This window comes from Mus pahari, chromosome X (genome assembly GCF_900095145.1).
Source record: "Mus pahari chromosome X, PAHARI_EIJ_v1.1, whole genome shotgun sequence".
Classification (NCBI taxonomy): domain Eukaryota; kingdom Metazoa; phylum Chordata; class Mammalia; order Rodentia; family Muridae; genus Mus; species Mus pahari.
Genome location: NC_034613.1, coordinates 140,554,068 through 140,573,231, shown reverse-complemented (window position 1 = coordinate 140,573,231; position 19,164 = coordinate 140,554,068). Strand labels below are relative to the sequence as shown.

Here is a 19,164-nt window from a genome sequence, read left to right as displayed (position 1 = left end):
TGTGTGTAGTTGCTGAGTATCACAAATGTAGTTGCTGCAAGCATCTTTGCACAAGTTTTTATTTCTATGTGAATTTTCTTTTCTTTGGGATAAGCTTTCTTGAACTGTGATTTTTGGATTATCTGCTAAGTATATGTAGTGGACTGAGCATGGGGTCCCCAATGGGGTCCCCAGTGGAGGATTTAGAGAAAGGACTGAAGGAGCTGAAGGGGTTTGCAACCCCATAGGAAGAACAAAAATATCAACCAACCAGAACCCCCCCCCCCACCTGAGCTCCCAAGAACTAAACCACCAACCAAAGAAACACATGGAGGGACCCATGGCTCCAGCTGCATATGTAGCAGAGGATGGCCTTTTCAGGCATCAATGGGAGGAAAGGTCCTTGGTCCTGTGAAGGCTTGATGCCCTAGTATAGAGGAATGCCAGAGCAGGGTGGGAGTTGGTGGGTGGGTGAGTACCCTCATAGAAGCAGGGGGAGAGGGGATTGGGTAGGGGGTTTCTGAAGGGGGGGAACTGGAAAAGAGGATAACACATTTGAAATGTAAATAAAGAAAATATCCAATAAAATAAAAGATGTTTTCTTCAGGATGGAGGTTCCATGTTACATTCCCAGCAGCTGTGTATGAGACACTGAATTTCTCCATCTCCTTGCCAGAATTTGGTTTTGTTCCATTTTAATATTAGCTGTTTAGTAGGTATTTAAGTCTATGGCATTGTGATCTTAATTTGTATTTCTCTGAAGGCTAGTGATATTGAAAACCTGTGTGTGTGTGTGTGTGTGTGTGTGTGTGTGTGTGTGTGTGTATTTGCCACTGCACATCCTCTTTGGTGATACATTCCTTCCTATCCTTTCATGATTTTCTAATTCTTTTGTTTTTTTAAGGAATTATTTATTTATGTATTATATGTAAGTAGCTGTTTTCAGACACACCAGAAGAGGGCATCAGATCCCATTACAGCTGGTTGTGAGCCACCATGTGGTTGCTGGGATTTGAACTCAGGACCTCTGGAAGAGAGTTATCAGTGCTCTTAACTGTTGAGCCATCTCTTCAGCCCTCTTTGTTTTAAATGTTGCATTTTGAGACCCCCCTCCCCCTCCCCCTCCTTCTTCCCCTCTCTTTCTGTAAGGAAAGAAGGGTTCTTAAAGAAGGGTTCTTTTTGGCTTATGGTTTGAAGAGCTACAGTATATCATGGCGGTAGGAAGAGGCATGGCATGAAGCACATGGGGCTGCTGCTTCTGTTGCACTGTCAGGTACACAGTCAAAATGCAGGCAAATGCCAGTGCTCTGAGGTTTGAGAGCTTTCTGCACTCCGAGTCAAAATCACTGGTTAGATTTGTTGTTTTCACTTCTCTTGGCCTATGATAAAACCTCTCTCTCCATCCTTCTCACAGGCCATTGTTTTCCTGTTTACTTTTCTGTTTTCTTGTGTTCTTTTAGTTCTTGATATTCAGTGTAATCTTTGTACATATATTGAATATTATCCTGTAACATTTATTGCCTTACCAGAAATGTTAGTAATTAATGTTCTTTAGAGTACAAAGACATAGTTGAGTTTTTAAACTTTAATAATAGCTCTCTGCTCCTGCAGGGAGGAAAGGATGAATTTTACTTCATCTTAATTTATTAAAAACCCACAACTGAAATAAATTTCATTTCAAGGATCAATGGTCTGAGAACTTGAAATAGTACTTGCTCAGAAGTAGATGTGATTCAAAATGTTACCAGAATAGCAAGATCTGAAGATATGCCACTAAATCCAAATCTATGTACTTGAACAAATATCTGAATATTAAACATCTCAAAGTAAAAGAAAAAGTCTTCTAGAGTGTTGTTCTTTTGGAAAAAGCACTAAATTCAGATCAAGGCACAGTTTTTCTCTAGTAGACATTTAAATTTTAGTTTGTTGTAAAGCAAAGGAATAGATCATGTATCAAAATTGAAGCATTCTTCTTATGCTATTTATGCTCTGTTATGTTGGTGCTGTTCTTAACATTTTACTTTGTAATATTTATTTTATCATATTCTTATAATATTATATTTTTATCATTATTCATTCAGTAAAGAAGTTATAAATTAAAATTTTACTCTTATATGTGGAACCTGGATAACTCATTCTCTCTCTCTCTCTCTCTCTCTCTCTCTCTCTCTCTCTCTCTCTCTCTCTCTCTCTCATATACACATGTGCATGCACACACACGTATATACATGTGCAACATGAGAATACAAAGGAGACATTTTTAAAGAAGATGGAACCTCATGTGATCAGAAACAAGACAAGAAAGGGTATTGAGTAGTGAATATTGGCCAATGTGCATATTATTTGAATGAAAATGTCATTATGAAACCTTTGACTTTGTTCAGTGAATATATGCTAATGAAATTCTTTTTTAAAAAGTGAGGGAGATGGCTCAGTGGGTAAAGCACTTGGCTGTACAAGTATGAGGACCTGAGTTTAAATCCCAGAACACAACTGTAAATGCAGTTTCTGCTTTATAATAAAGTCAACTTTTGAAGCTTCTTTGCTGCCTCTATGTGGCTGAAACAATTAACCTTTAAACCTTCTGTAGAAAGAACTAATCTTCTACAGATTAGCAGGGTGACTAGTGTGACGTCCCTCGGGAGATGGTCATCCTATCTGTAGGGTAGGTCAGTACTAGAACCCATTTTCCAGTGATTAAAAATATGGTTGTTTTGCTAGGAGAGTACAAATCACCTTTTTGTTGTGTTTCTTGCTGTGGGAAATGAGAGTTTGTAAGTTACACTTGTGATGATCATGTTGATTTATCATTCCCACCATGGACAGTTTTAAAAGATCAACATGGTACTAAGAAGACTTATGGCCTAACAGTGTAAGTGGGTACTTTAATAGGCCCAAGTGGAACACATGATCTTCCTACTTACGACCTTTCTTTAAACTTAGTACTGACTTAGCTAAGGTATGCTGGGACAAAAACATTCTTCATTTTCTTCATGTGCTTCAGATATATTTTAGTATATAATACAATTCACATACCCTCTTCATAAGGAAATAAAGGTGAAGTAGTCAGTCTTGCTAAATTTCTGCTTAAGAGAATGTTCCTCTCTTTTCCACCAGTCTTGTCCACTCAAGTAGATTCCATTAATGCCTATACAAAAGGGTCATTTGGCTAATAAGACTTATCAGAAAAATGTGTATTAAAATGTCTTGGAATAACTAGAACACAAATGTTTGAAAAGGTTCAATTCACAGTCTCTATTCAAGTTGTAAAATGGGGAATGGCTTCAAGTATAAATAATTCATCCTGACAAATTTGTTTCATTTTGGCATGGGCCTGCTTGCCTGCTGGCTTGCTGGCCTGAGAACACGAGATGCTATTTTTGGAGTCCTGGGATGTTAACCTTTGTCAGTTTAGCTCCTCTCATGAATCTGAGTTCTGACTTGCAAGAAAGGGTCCAGACCTCTTGAGTTTCTTTTCATAGAAATGTTTGCACTATTTTACAGGCAGTCTTCCAAGCAGAAGAAGGCTATTCAGACTGCCATTCGCAAAAATAAGGAGGCCAATGCAGTGCTGGCCCGGTTGAACAGTGAGCTTCAGCAGCAGCTGAAGGTAAGGAGTGCGTCTCCCATTTGGATCCCCTCACTTTACCCTGGCTTTTTCTCATTTGGTTCGACCATCAGCTCCCCATTCCTTTCACTAAGACCTGTTTTTGTTCTCAAAGCTCTTTTGGCTGGTGAAGACCAAGTGTATTTGCGTTTCAAGGATTGGTTCTTGAATGCTTAGACTAGGACTAGTGACTTCAATATAAAGGCTAAATACCATGCATGAGTTAAAAGGAAGCCAAGCTGCTTACAAACTCTGTATTCCTTGTTGCTCGAAGCTTCTGGGTAGGTTCATAAAGAAATAGATCACCTAGGAATGATGCTCACTTTTGTGGAAGTAGGCAGCCTGGGCAAACTCCTTTTCTGGTACCTTGGAAATTTCCATTTCACTCTCTCAAGGGCATCAGCCCTGGCTTTCTCACCTGTTTCTCTCCATCATTTCTCCTCTAGTCATATAGCACAAACGTGGTGGTAAGGTATTTTGTCCTGGCTCTGGAGTTGGAAGCCGATGTGTCATCAGAGCCCTGATAGTTTTGAAAGCTTCAGAAATGACAAGTTGTTTATTGCTTCCCAACTCCAAGTATTATCTGGCATTCCTTGACATTCCTTGACATGCACATAAAGGTCCAATGTGTGTCTCCACTATCATGTAACTGTCTTTCTGTGTCTTGTGGGTAATGCATTCTTATTGTAGCTTTCTGATTAAGGACACCAGTCATTGGATTAGGGCCCATAATCAAGCATGATATCAGACTCATATGATTCTCTTTGCTTATAAAAATCATGTTTACATGTCCTGAGAGTTAGGATTTGAACATATTTTGGTGGGATATGATTTTACTGGGTCATTTTCAATCTACATGTAAGCAATTAATAAGCAATTAGTAAGCATTAGTAATCTTAGGGATTATCCTCATTCACTGTCTTTCTCACATTCCTCTTATGGGCTTTGCTTCATCAATCTATCTCTCCCCCCCCCATCTAGTGGTTAGAAGAATCTACATAAATGACCATTTTCTCTAAAATTACTTCTCAGTGTTTTTAAAAGACAAAGCCTTGATCCATAGCCCAGGCTGGCCTAGAACACAGAATCCTCCTGAGCTCTGAGCTGATGCATATGCACCAGCATGCTGATATAGAGACAGGGCTTGCGACTGAGATACTGTGCTCCCCCGCCCCTTGGCCCTCTACTGTACGGTACTGCTTCAGCGCACTCTACTCTCTTCCCATTCCTGACTTCTCTACCAAGATATTTCACTCCAGAAAATCTAAATACATAGAAAAGTTGGAATATTTGTACAGCCACTGCTTCTGCTCTGCCACTAACAATATCTTACACTTGTTTTATTATGCATGTGCCAGTTTATCTATCAGCTCTATTCATCAGTTTACTTTTGACATATACTTAAATACATTAACAATATCTGTATATATTCCCTAAATATCTCAGCATATATATTGTTAGCTAGAGTTCAGTTTTTCTATTTATTTGAGCTATAACCCCTTCATCCTAGAACTTACTATGTGTGCAGAACAGTCTAGCCTCCTCAGAGAGTTCTTTTTTTTTTTTTTACAGGTTTTTCTTATGATGTGAAATGTAACACATATAAATTGTAACTGTATTCTTGCTGATCTTGTAACGAATTGGATATACTTATATAACCCAAGTTCTACAGATTTAGAGACTGTTGCCATCCCCCAAAGAGGGTTTCTCATTTCCCTTCCTATTCTACTTCTACCCACTCACTGGGCACCCAGTATTCTGATGTTTTCATACCATAGGTTTGCCCATTATGGAACTGTATATGATGATATTCTATAACAAATACTTTTATATAAAGTTTTTGAGATTCACTTATTTTGTTGTGTGCATGAGGAATTCACTCCTTTCACTGCTACCTAATACCATACCGAGTGAATATGCTGCAGTTTCATTATTAGGTCTATTGAAAACCTGAGCTGTTTGCAGTTTTAGAACATAGTGAATCAAACTGCCTCATTGAACATGTTTTAATATCATGGTCTTACTTAGTCTTTGAGAATTTCATGCAATGTATTTTGGTCATATTCACCCCTTTCCTCACCTTATGTTTGTTTGTTTTTTTTTTTTTTTACAATAACCCACTGAGTCTAACTTGTGCTGCCCCTACATGTGTGGGTGTGAGGTAGCTAGCTAGCCGGTCAATTTATGAGGGACTACACCCCTAAAGAAAACTGACTCTCCCTCAGGTAGCATCCATCAACTGCCAATAGTTCCCATGTGTTCAGATGAGGCCTCAGCCCTCCCCACCCAGGCTTGGATGTTCACTGACTTGATCTTGTGCATGCAGTTATGACTTCTGTGAGCTCATGAGTAGAGTAGTTCAGTCATGCTCAGAAAACGCTGTTTTGCCCTTACAGCCTGTGGCTATTATATTCTTTTTGCCTGCTCTCCAAAAATGGCCCATGAGCCTTGTAGGGAGGGATGAAGTCCATGTTCCACTTATGACACAGTACTCTGCAGAAACGTCAGACATGTTTTTGTTTGGAAATATATTCTCATTTATTCTAGAGGACCTAGATTACATCGATAATCAGGATTCATCAGTAATTGGTTAAGTGTCAGGCAAGTGTGGTAACTCAGGGCTTGGGAGGCAGAGGCAGGCAGATCTCTGTGAGTTGAGGCTAGCCTGGTCTACAGAGTGAGTTCTAGGACAGCCAGGAATACATAGAGAAACCCTGTCTCAAAAAGACTAATATGCCGGGTGTGGTGGCGCACGCCTTTAATCCCAGCACTCAGGAGGCAGAGGCAGGCAGATTTCTGAGTTCGAGGCTAGCCTGGTCTACAGAGTGAGTTCCAGGACAGTCAGGTCTACACAGAGAAACCCTGTCTCGAAAAAAGAAAAAAAACCTAATACACACACACACACACACACACACACACACACACACACACACACACCAAGTGTCTTAGTTACTTTTCTATTGCTGTGAAGAGACACCATGACCAAGGCAACTTATAAAAGGCAGCATTTAATTATGGGCTTACTTGCAGTTTCAGAGGATGAGTCCATGACCATCATGGCGGGGATCATGGCAGCAGGCAGACTAGGATGGCATTGGAGCAGTAGCCAAGAGCTTATATATTATCTATAAGTTGCAGACACAGAGAGGGATTGGGTCTGGCTGGACTTTTGAAAGCTCAGAACCCATCCCTAGTGATTCGTCTTCTCCTGCAAGGCCACACCTAGTAATCCTTTGCAAACAATCCCACCAAAGTTTGTCAGTATTTCTTTCTAGTGTTTGTATCACCTATTTATTTGATAACTATATACTTTTATGAACAAATACTTCAAAATTTGATAGAATCCAACTGTTATTTTTCATAAGTTTATTACTTTCAATGTAAGGAAACTGTATATCTATAGATTATAAAATAATTTTAATATATTTTCTTCTAACAGCTTTATTGTTTTTTTTTCTTTTACATTTTCCTCCCTTCACTTCTCCCTCTTGCCCCCCCCCCTCACTCTTGGCCCTGCTCACTCCAGCCCATAGGTTTCTTATTTGTTTCTCATTATGGATGGTTTTGAGACACCATGTGGTTGCTGGGATTTGAACTCATGGCCTCCGGAAGAGCAGTCAGTGCTCTTAGCTGCTGAGCCATCTCTCCAGCCCTTCTTTAACATTTTTATGTTAAATTTGTCCATGATGTGACATTAAGGTCAAGGTTCATTTCTCCCCATTTTAGTATTTCCAGCACCATTTGATGAAAAGACTTTTCCTCCCTTGGATTGATTACTTTGGTGCCATTATCATAAATCCAATGACCTGTAATCACGGGTTCAGTTCTGACTTGTTAGTCTGTTCTATTAATCTTTCTGTAGATCTTTGGGTAACATTCCTGATTGTTGCTGCCTTATTCTGTCTTGAAATGTGGTAATATACAATTTTCAACATATTCTTTTTCATGATTCCATTGGCTATTGTAAGCTCTTTCTTTCATGCAAATTTGAAGATTGTTAGGAAAATGCCACAAAATAAGAACTGTTAGGCCTATGCATAGATTTGCATTAACTCTACTGACTAGTTTCAGAAGAATTGACATGTAAACAATGTTGATCTTGCTAATCTGAAAGCAAAGGGGTCGCTACAACTATTTCAGCCATCTAAAATTCCTCCGAGGAGTTCTAAGATTTGAGTATATAATCTTTGTGCAAATTAGATTTAAAAAACAATTCTGTTGTTCAGGTGAATTTCTGAAGGTCCCAGGATAGAGGATCAATATACAAAATAATCAGTCATATTCCTGTGTATAAGTCATAAATTATTGGTAATGGAATTGTTTTTAAAGTACCACTTAACAGTAGCTGATCTCCTTCCCCAAATGAAGTACTTTGGTACAAATCTATCAGAATACACCTAAGATTTGTATACTGGAAACTAAAAATGCTGCCGAAACAAATCCAGGGAGGGAGACCTAAAGGAATGCATATATTTTCTTATATATTTGTAAGAGTCAATAGAATAGAGATGTCATTTCTCTCCCCAGTGATCTTTAGATTCATGACAGTACCAATTAAGATCCCAGCAGGATTTTAAAAATGAATACAAGCAAGCAGATCCAAAAAAATTATATGTGAGGGCTGAGGAACTTGGAATTACAAAACTTCAATGTGAGATGCAGAACAGATGAAGAAATCACTGTCAAGCTGCAGTAATCAAGAGAGTTCAATTCTGAGAATAGGGCATGAATCAGAATCCTGAAAGAGAGCATATCAATGAAGCCATTTGATAAAAAGGCAATGATGCTGAATCAACTAAAAAAAGTCAGTCTCCCAATAATATGTTTAACAATTGGTCATCCATATGTAACAAATAGTGAATCTTGAGCTAAGTCTCACCCATGTACAAAGATTAACTTGTCCACGTAAATGGAAAACATAAAGCTATAAAACTTTTAGGAAAAAGGAAAGAAGAAAAAAAGTTCATGAATTGAAGTTAGACATGACCCCAGTATAAAGAAACGACTAAAAGCATAATCTGGAAGAATATAACTTAGTTTATTGGCCTTCATTAAAATAAAACACCTTTGCTCTGCCAAAGACACTAAAAAATTACAAGTTACAGATGGGGAGAAAATATTTTCAAACATATTTGTCAGAGAACTCTTATTCTGATTGAAAGTAATTTTAAAACTCAAAAATAAGTCTTTAGGAAGACCAACTACTGTCAGCCTGCTAAATAAAAACAACAGTAAAATGACTCCTAGTGGCACATTTCTATACCCATAGATATCAGAGCCCTCATCAGAGAGGTTTCTTTTTGCACTAGATGGGAACTAACACAGAAACTCACAACTAGACAATGTATAGAAAGAAAGAGAATGGGAACACTCAATCCTAAATGGGACATCTTCATCAAAATCGGACTTTCCAGGGTGCAGAGATCTATGTGGAAGAGGAAGTGGAAAGATTATAAGAGCTAGAGGTAGAGGATGACTCCAAAGAAACATCTTCCAGACATAAGACTGATACACACATGAACTCACAGAGATTGTGGCAGTATGCACAGGGCCTGCACATTTCCAAGTCATACAAAATCCTAGCATGCAGAAGAGGAAGTAGACACAGAGTTCTACCCCTAATTAAGAAGCTGTTTGCAATTGACACCTTCTGGTAAAGGGACAATCAGCTCTCTCCAATGGAGTCTCACTGAGTATAGTGACCACACTTCAGGGAAGGCCCCATGCCCAGGAGTAGTTGCCTAACACAAAGTGAATTCAGTGTGGGTACTTTTTAAATTTTGCTTTGCTGTTTATGTTTTATTGATTTTCTTTCTTTCTTTCTTTCAGCTTGATTGTCTGTTTGATTTTCATTTTTCTTTTCCCTGTGTGAGAGACTGAGAACATGGCATTAGATGGGTAGGGAAATAGGTTCTGGAACAAATTGGAGTGCAAAATATATGATCAAAATTATGTTGAATGAAGTATGTAAATAAATTTAAAAATAAATTAAGAACTTTAAAAAGCCAAATATCTCATTTTAAAAATAGGCAAAGGACTAGAACAGATATTTCACCAAAGAGGATATAAGGATGACATCTATACACATAAGATGATATTCTCTGTCATTAGACACTTAGGAAATGACAAGTTAAGCTTGCATTGCATGTTGCTATACACTTGCTAGAACTGCTGAAACAAAAAATGGCACTGTCAATGGACAGCAACTGGAGCCTCATGTGCTGGTGGTGGGACTACAAAATAGAAAAATGACTCACCCTGGAAAGTCATTCAGTAAGCTTTTAAAGTGATAGCTATCTTTATCTCATTTTAACCTCTTTTTTCCCATTTAGTTTGGTTTTATCCTGTCTTCTCTCCTTTTGTTTTTAGGTAGATTAGCTTTATTCAGTGCTCTTTTTGTTTCTTTTCAGTTTTGTTTTATTGAGATAGGGTCCCATGTAGCTCAGGCTGATATCAGAATGACTGAATGTATTACAGCCTTGAACTCCTTTTCATTATACTTTCTTTACCTCCTAAGTGCTGGGATCCCAGGCGACATGCCACTATGGCCTATTTATGTGGTGCTAGAGATGGAATCCGGAGTGACCTGCCTTTTAGGCATGCACTCTACCAACTGAACTCCATTCTTTTTATACATCATTTTCACAAAACTTATTTGCTCCCTTGGAGCCTTTGAAGTTGCAATGTAGTCACCCTGCATGTCTTCGCCCAACGTGTTCAAGTAGCTTCCTTCTAGCTTCATTCATGTCTCTGACCAAGTTGCATCACCTCTAAGCAGGCTTCCCTGGTCATACTTTTCTGGTTTCCCCTGGTCTGCTAACCTTGTTGTTCTCTAATGTAATTTACTTCCAGAGCTGTCTTCTTTGCCCATTTTATTGATAGCTAGAGCAGCATCTGTCCTAGAGCTAACAGATATCGAAGATAGTTTGCCAGGAGTGTGAATGAATAGTTGGTTCTATACATTGGTTTTCCAATGTATATTGGCTCTCTGGAGCATTTCAGAATTGAGCCTTTATATAAGAATTCTTTCCCATATTGAACAATTCTATTAAGAGTGCCTTTGTGTCCTTTTTGTCTCTGCCACATTCTGTTTTAAGACTGAATGTTTTAATTTCCAAATAGCACATTCTGTTTTTCATTCAGTGTGGTGGCTTGAATAGGCATGGCCTACATAGATTCATATGTTTGAGTGCTTGACCATAGGGAATGACACTATTAGGAGGTGTGGCCTTATTGGAGTAGGTGTGGCCTTATTGGAGGAAGTGTGTCACTGTGGGGGTTGGCTTTGAGGTATCCTGTACTCAAGCTATGCCCAGTGTGGCACACAGTCTCCTTCTGCTGCCTGCAGATCAAAATGTAGAACTCTTGGCTTCTTCAGAACTCTGCCTGCCTGGATGCTGCCATGCTTCCCACCATGATGATAATGTATTAAACCTCTGAAACTGTAAGCCAGCCACAATGAAATGTTTTTGTATATAAGGGTTGCCTTGGTCATGGTGTTTCTTCACAGCAATAAAACCTGAACAAAGATAGCCAGAAATTATGTTAAGCTGTATTATGTGCAAGAGCCTGGACAAGAGACTTTGGTGGAAGGATAAGCACTCTATCTTTTTATCCTTCAGCCCTAGCTAAGTATTGTGCCAGAAAAGAAGTCAGAGATTACAACTAGAAATTTAGTTGAGGTGACTCATTGTTCTGTATTGGGAGTCTGCCTTTCTTTTAGTTCTCCCCTGTTGTCTTTTTAATATTTTATGTCATTCTCTACTGTCTTCTGAGCCTATCAAAGCAGACTGAGGCTAAGGCAGGGTTGCAAAGAAAATTTTATCAGGTGTGCTATGAAGTAGGTTAGTTGTACCATGCTCAAAGTGCCTTGTGGTCATGCTGGAACTTAGCTGCCCATTCCTGCATTTGAGATGGCTGTTTCCAGGCTACCACTCTATGTTAACACCTATCAGTGCTGAGTAGTACAGCGGCTGAGGTTAGTGACTGGAAATCCCCAGCATTGAAATCAGTGCCTTTCGGGCCGCTTGGCTCCAAGTGTTTGAGGGTCGGTTCTGTATTTCCTTTGACTGTGTAAAGAAATAGAGATGAGCCCACAAAATGATGCCTTTTCTTCTTTTTCTTTCCCCTGTTTTGTATAATTTAGGAAGTTCATCAAGAACGGATTGCATTGGAAAACCAATTGGAACAACTTCGTCCAGTCACAGTGTTGTGACATCCTAGAGGTTTGAGTGACAGCGGGTGACCTTGTCTGCCAAGACCTTTGGAGTGTTTGAGCCCAACTACTTGTCATATATGTCTGAATGTCAAAAGCTGTGAGCAGCACAACATAATCTATATGACTTTCTCTTTTGCACTTGTGTATTTTACAGTGGTAGTAAAATATGTCTTCAACTGATCATTATACTTAAAATATTAATTATCAGCTACTTGGGAGGATAAAGCAGGAGGGTCATAAGCTCAAGGCCATTTTGAGAAGCTTGTTGAGACACTGTCTCCAATAGAAAGTAAAAAGAGAAGTATGTATATAGCTCAGTGGTAGAGTGCTTGCCTGATATACAGGAAGTCTCAATTTAATCCTAAGTCCCATTTAAAAACTATACTTACCATTGGAATTTATCTCCCATTTTAACCACTTTTAGATACTGCTCCTTATTTAAGTTAGTCTTTTAGCAGATAATTCAGAACACTTTTATTTAAAGAATTTATAATTCTATAGTACCTATTAATGGTGTACTAGCAGGATGCTCATGCACATTTTATTCTTATATGTATGCTATATACAGTATGTTGTTTTCCCGAATAGCGTGCATTCCAGCTGGATAGTCTTAGGCATGATGATAATAAAATCAAAAACTGGAATACAATTAACTCATCAGATTTACACTGGCACTGTGCCCTCTACCACTATATGCCAAAAACTGCTTCTGTAGTACCATTTTGATATTATGTCAGTTATACATAATACATGACTATTGTTTTCTATTAACTATCAGAACCTTACTGAGTCTTTACACTTCTGTGAAGTAGAGATTTTTGGCAATGAACTGTTTAACTTGGCCAATCTAGGCCATCAACCTAGATAACTTAGTCCTTTTCATGTAAATTTTTTGCGCAAGCACAATCTACTTTAACTGCCTTGCCTGATTAAATTAAATAAATAGTTGCCAGATCTCTGCTTTTATCCTGAATGGGATAGCATCTTTGTAAATGCATAAGCTTGGAAACCATCCAACAAATACCAGTAGCTGGATAGCTACCTATTTGTTGTTGAATCCAGGTATCCAGGCTGAGAAGGGAAGAGAAATAGCCACTAACTCTGCAACAATCCTTGGCTGTTGTCATTGTTATTTTTATTTTAGCCCAGATTTCAGATGTGTTGCTTCTGAAGATACAATGAAAGAATGCAATCTTCCCACCAGCTACATGGCTACTTGTTCTCCGTGACGTGTACTCTTGGGAAGTATTAACTTTATATACAGTTCAGGGGAGCTCAGCTAACTCTAGTGGAAGTGATACAAAGCAAGCTGAAATTGCAGAAGCAAGTATCCTGTAGAAATGTTGTAGTATAGCCTAACTGAAAGTAGGAAATGACTGACCTGTAGGGTTATAGGGTCCCTGAATCACTGATTTTCAACAGGGCATTTTAATATTAGAACTAGTGTGTGCAGGGTACTTTTGAAATGGTTTTGGATAGATTTACAATATGTAAGATTAAGCTGTTGATTTCAATAGAGCTGAGAGCTGTTTTTTTTTTTAGTAAAAATAGGCATTTATTTAATATTTCCCTGTTCCTTTGGCAAGCTTTATCAGTAGCTTAACAACAGAAGAGAAGAGTTCAAACAGATGATGTTTTTCCAAAGAAAAACAAATTGTTGACTCTCTTCCATGCATATTTTAAGGATTTGAATCTGATTTGATTTGGAAATTCATGAAACTTGAACAATTTCTCATTTCTTTTTTCCTTTGGTTGCCTTTGTTTGTTTGTTTGTTATTGTTTTTGTGGAGAGGGCTCAGGAATGACTTTAACCCCTCCAAAGATTATGGTTGGGTCAGTGCAGATTCCTAGGTGACTTCTTTTTTCCATATGCTGGGATGTGGGGGCTGTGTTATGATTGCAGATATTTCACAGCGTGTTTGGCATTTTGTACATTCAATAGAGGAAAGACTAATATATGCACTTTATCTCAAGATCCTCCAGTGCATATGTACTCACGTGGGAGAGCACTTCATATCCACCAAGCAGACACAACCTAAGGAATGTTAGTCTACTGAGCAGTTAAAAACCCTGACATACTGTTTCCCTCATGAAGTAAATGACACAGGGAACTGGGTGAAGAGATTGGAATTTTATTTAGTTGGCTTTGTTTTCCTTGAAGGATAAAACTTGCACTGGACAATCAAGGACAATCAAGCCTCAGCAATAGATTTCTTGTGGTGCTGGGATCAAACCCAGGACAGCATTCATTCTAGGCAAATGCTGGGCCATACCCTCAGCCCACCACCAATATTTTAACTGAGGCATTGCATTAAAACACACACACACACACACACACACACACACACACACACACACACACACACACAGAGTATTTTTAGCTGGACTTTTGATCAGTTGAATAGTTGCTTATACATAGATTCTTAAAAGGAAACACCTGTGTTTCTATTAAATATACACTAGTAAATACATGTTATGTGACTAGTATTTATCCTTTACTTCCATGTTTTCTTAGGATGTACACTTTTAGGGTTATAGTGCCTGATAATATTTTTTGAGAGCCTTTAATATGATACAGGAAGGCAGATACATTGACATCACTTGTAGAACTACTTTGGAATTTATCTCTGTTTACCACAAAAAAAGAAGCTTCTTTGATGAAGGATGAGAGATGAAGATTTGCTTGTTTTGCAGAATTCTACAGCATGAAGGTTAACCTTGTTTCCATTCATGGGGGTTTAATTGCCCTGTTGCTCAACGGTGTTCCTGCATGGGGATTCTCCAGTCCTACAGATGAAAGCATAGTAGGAAATGATCATGGCATATTGGGGCTGTTAGCATCTCTAGTAAGTAGCATACAGCTTTGACTGGCTTTCTATCCACAGACCTAAAGCAGAGCCCGAATGATAAATAGCAAGAATGGATGTGTAATGTGACAATCAAGACAGATATTTGCTCTAGTTGGAAAGATCTAAGCACTTTATAAGCATCAGACAAGTGTTTGGGACTAATTGAGAAACAAGCCAGCTTAGATGGAAGCTGTGCTATGTGACTATTAGAACTAGGCAGGACCAGTGTTCCTATTTTATAGCCACCATGGGAAAATCCCATCCCTAAAAATTGTGGACTCTTGGCCCAGGAATCCACAATAATATCTAGTAGTAGAGTTGGGATGTAGCCTGATTTTATAGATTCCACTCTGTGTATCCTAAAAGTAGATTAGAAAGCCTTTTCTATTATGTTGAATTTTATTGATTTAATTGGTCTGTAGATATGAAAGCATCTTCTAAGGAGTTTTAGATTTAGATATTTCTCTCCACTTTAAAAAAATAAAATTTGTGTGGAAATAATGTTATTAAACTATTCTTCTAATGCTTCACATTTGATGATGCAGTACATTCCTTTAAATCTTGGCAGAACTTTCTAAAGCTACTGCTTTCAATAGATTCCAGCCGCATATTCCCATGGGCATATTCCCATGCTTTCTCAAATAGACTACTGTGATAAAAATGAACTCAATATGTAGTAGCTTATAGTTTTCTCCAGTATATTGTTGGCTGCTTACAAATGGTTCATTTTAACACATTTTAGGGACAAGTAATCAAAACCATGAACTTTTCTTTTGACTTCCCACCAGTGTCTGAACTATTGTAAAATAGTATGTTTCTTTAGCTGTGTTTTGATTGTATAGTATTTCTAAATATTTCTCTGTATCCTGGATGGTCTCATAACTGTGACCATAATAGATACATAATTAGAAGATCACTTAGACAATATCTGTTATTAATGTGATTCTTGCATTCAAGACACTTGCAAATGTCTTTTTCTAAGCAGTAGTTAGAAAGAACTCAATTATAGTATTAACATCTTAAAGCCAAGACATTTGTTCAACACAAACTACCATCACACCTCTGACTACATACTATCAAGATAATGTGGATTTACAAGTGTAAAAGCAGGAATGTACTATCTCTCTCAAGCGGATTGCCTTATGGGGTTGACCAGGAGCCTCACTGAGTTGTGGTTTGAACATCGAGGGTGTGAAGAAAATGAAGCAGTGGCTAAAGAAATCTTCTCCCCTCACTAAATACAACACTGGTGGCTTTCTTTTCCAGCTGAATAGTTCTATTTCAAATGTTCCCTTAAAACCCAGATTTGAACACATCAGTTAAATTTCTACTCTAGTTGTGGGTGTTACAGTTTGTGTGTCATGACTCAGTGTGATTCAAGTTCCTAGCGAGAAACAGAGATCTGGATGTGTGGAGTCCTCAGCCTCACAGCCCCCCCCCCCCCGTTTCAGCATGGCTGATGGAGACATGCCACCAACATAGACAGGTTGGTCACTGATGGCCATTTTCATAAATATTTCTGTGGGCCATTTTGTTTTGCTTATTTGTGAAAAGAATCGTATCTGATTATTTGAACCTCTGAAGAGTTGAAGACAAGGAGGACCAGACTTTAAAACTATTCCTGTAGATCCTGAGAGCTGCTGCTCTGCAGAAGTCTTAGAAATATGCCTTGAAGCAGCCATTGTGTAATTATGAGCTGGGCAGGCCAGGTATAGTTAGTTTTAGGCTTTTAGGCTTACTTCCTAGTTTCTCTAAACACATCTGATGGTAAAGAACACATTGAAAGTACTGCAGGCTGCAGTTGACAGTACCCACTTGGTCTGCAAAAGCCTTGCTTTGCTGGTAACTATTGGAGAATACTTAGTTTGCGTGTCTTGTGATTTCTCCTGTCTTGTTCCTAGCTAATTTCATGGCTGTGGGAAGTTAGCAACACTAGGTTTATGACTCTGAAGACCAGAGGACAGCAGGCTTTAAGAGGGCTTAAACTGGGATTCGAGGACTACAGTAAGGAAATCCCCAGGTACCTGGTTCAGAGCAATCCGGGATGATAGGACTAGATCCTAAAATTCTTTCAGGGAGTTCTGCCATGAGAGCAAACACAGTATATCTTATCATATGCCACTTTGACCAACTAAGTTGTAGTTTTTGTTTCAAGTCAACTTGTGTGATAAGTTCCACTGTACCTATCTTGGGAAGCTGGGATACCCTCTTCTTTAGGACTAGAGCTGCCATTCTTTTCATCTTTAGCACAAGGAAGGTATTTAAGTGAGCCAGAGACAAACAGAGCCATTTTAGTCTTTATAGTTATCTGCTAAGAGAGATAATGAGCTGACTGTCTATTTTAAACTCGAAGGTAAAAAATGTATATTTTATTTTTTCACTACAGGTACATGTAACAGTAAAATGTGTAACAGCAAAGTATATATTTGATGCTTTCTGTCTTTCATGATATTGTGCTAACAAGTTGTGCTAATATTTAACTCAACCAGAGTTTCACTCATTTGCTAAGCATTGGGAACATTCTGTGTATTTACCTTAAACATAAATAAATTCCTGAGAGTGTCCTATATTTGGATTGTGATTTGTAGACTCATGCTAACTTTACTGCCTCTTTTTCACACTTGTTGAAAAATCTGTGAAGAACATAGTAAATTAAGGTTTTCCAACTTGGAAAAATGTACATGATGTGAAACTGGGGTGCTATGTTAAAAATAAATGTATGATAACTCATGGATTTTGTGGCGTCCTGGTGTCAGTATTTTCTGATTTCTATTTGGTCTTAAATCAAGCATTGCGAAAGAAGGAGTTGGAGGATCTGTTCCATTAAAATCAAAAGTTTGAGACTTGGTTAATTTAGCTCCTGGCAAGATAGGTTCTTCAATATCTGTAAACAGTAAACACTTAGCAGGCATGGGACATCAGAGCAGACTCACTTTAAAGAACTACAGACTTGAAACGAGATTCAATGTGGGGCCAGATTATTTGTTTTATTTCCTCAGTGTTCTTTAAGCTTGTGAATATTCTTAAATTGTGTATAGTTCTGTAATCCCACCACTTTAGAGGCTGAGGCAGGGGGATCAAATGTTATTGACCAGCTTGAATTGTATAGTGAGTTAAAGGCCAGCTTCAGCTATATAGTGAGGGTATGTCTCAAAACCCAAGCAGTAAAACAGTGATACCCATCATGGTATCCTTAGCTGCAAAGGACTGTCTTAGTTACTTTTTTTTGCTGTCATAAAATACCTTGACAGAAGCAGCTTCAGAGAGAATGGCTTTATTCTAGCTCACTTGTATCTAAGACACTTGTATCTTAGTTAGGGATTTACTGAAGTGAAGAGACACCAGGAAAACATTGAATTAGGGTTGTCTTACAATTCAGAAATTTAGTTCATTATCATCATGGCAGAAAGCAGGGTGCTATGCAAGCAGACATTGTGCTGGAGAGGTAGCTAAGAATTCTACATCTGGATCAGTAGAAGAGGCAGTGACACAGTGGGCCTGACTTGAGCATTTGAAATCTCAAAGCCCACCCCTACAGTGACACACTTCCTCGAACAAGACCACACCTATTCCAACAAGGCCACACATCCTAATAGTGTCACTCCCTATGGGTCTAAGGGGTCCATTTTCATTCAAACCACCACAACAAGAGAATAAACTTTTGTAGGCAGATACTATATGGGACAATGTAAAAGTGTGTTTCTTTCTATCCTCAGTCACTTTACAGGGACCCTGTGATGATTGAGGATTATAGAATTTGTTTTGTTTTATTTTTTTTTCAAGAAGATTATCAAAGTGCGGAAACAAAGTGTTGGGAAATGAAGTGTTGGGAAATATTGTTACTTGTGAATAAGAGTATATAGCAATTTTACTTAACAATTTGAAGAAATTCCCCAAGCCTGTTCCAGAAAATGTTCCAAGTAGAATGTCTCCATGGTCCAAGAGCCCTATCATACTGTTTTCCAATGGTGATGTGTTCTAGGATTGTGGACAGTGGTATTTACAGGCATCTGTGGGAGTATTTCCTTCATAGCATTTTCCTTTTAAACACGGGAGGAAAGGTATGAGATTGTACCCCACACAGACCTGCTTTTGCTTTCCCTGAAGTTCTCGTAGCAAACTTGGTAGAAGGGATTGGAACAGAAAAGGGAAAATTTGAAAATTCAGTTGTGAGGATTCTGTGGCATCATCAGTAGAGTACACACAAACACACACACACACACACACACACACACACACACAGAGAGAGAGAGAGAGAGAGAGAGAGAGAGAGAGAGAGAGAGAGAGAGAGAGAGAAACAGCCAGAGTAGTTGTTTGCAGCATAGACTGCTAATGGTTTGGAAAGTGAGGAATGTGATCATTGGTGTTTGGAATCATGGAAGATTTCACTACGATAAGAACAGCTGGCTCGTAGTCTGTATCGTTGCTTTTAAGTTTTCTAAAGAGAATGTCCCTCCTATTCCTATATCTTAAGATGACTACTTCCATCTTTGGTACAGCATTATAAAACA

General features: G+C 38.5%; 1 protein-coding gene across 7 annotated transcripts in view; it reads left to right on the top strand.

Annotated features, from left to right (window-relative positions):
* The window catches only part of Reps2 (RALBP1 associated Eps domain containing 2), a 218,286-nt gene extending 200,898 nt beyond the window's left edge, over nt 1–17,388 (top strand). For 4 of the 7 annotated variants that reach the window (XM_029534081.1, XM_021187406.1, XM_029534083.1 and 1 more), the window contains 2 exons: nt 3,484–3,589; nt 11,733–17,388. In XM_029534081.1, coding sequence (XP_029389941.1) covers nt 3,484–3,589; nt 11,733–11,801 — 175 coding nt within the window. In that variant the 3' untranslated portion in view covers nt 11,802–17,388. The remainder of the gene's footprint in view (nt 1–3,483; nt 3,590–11,732) is intronic. The other 3 variants (XM_029534082.1, XM_029534079.1, XM_029534080.1) reach the window with 1 other exon arrangement.
* The last annotated feature ends 1,776 nt before the right edge of the window (nt 17,389–19,164 follow it).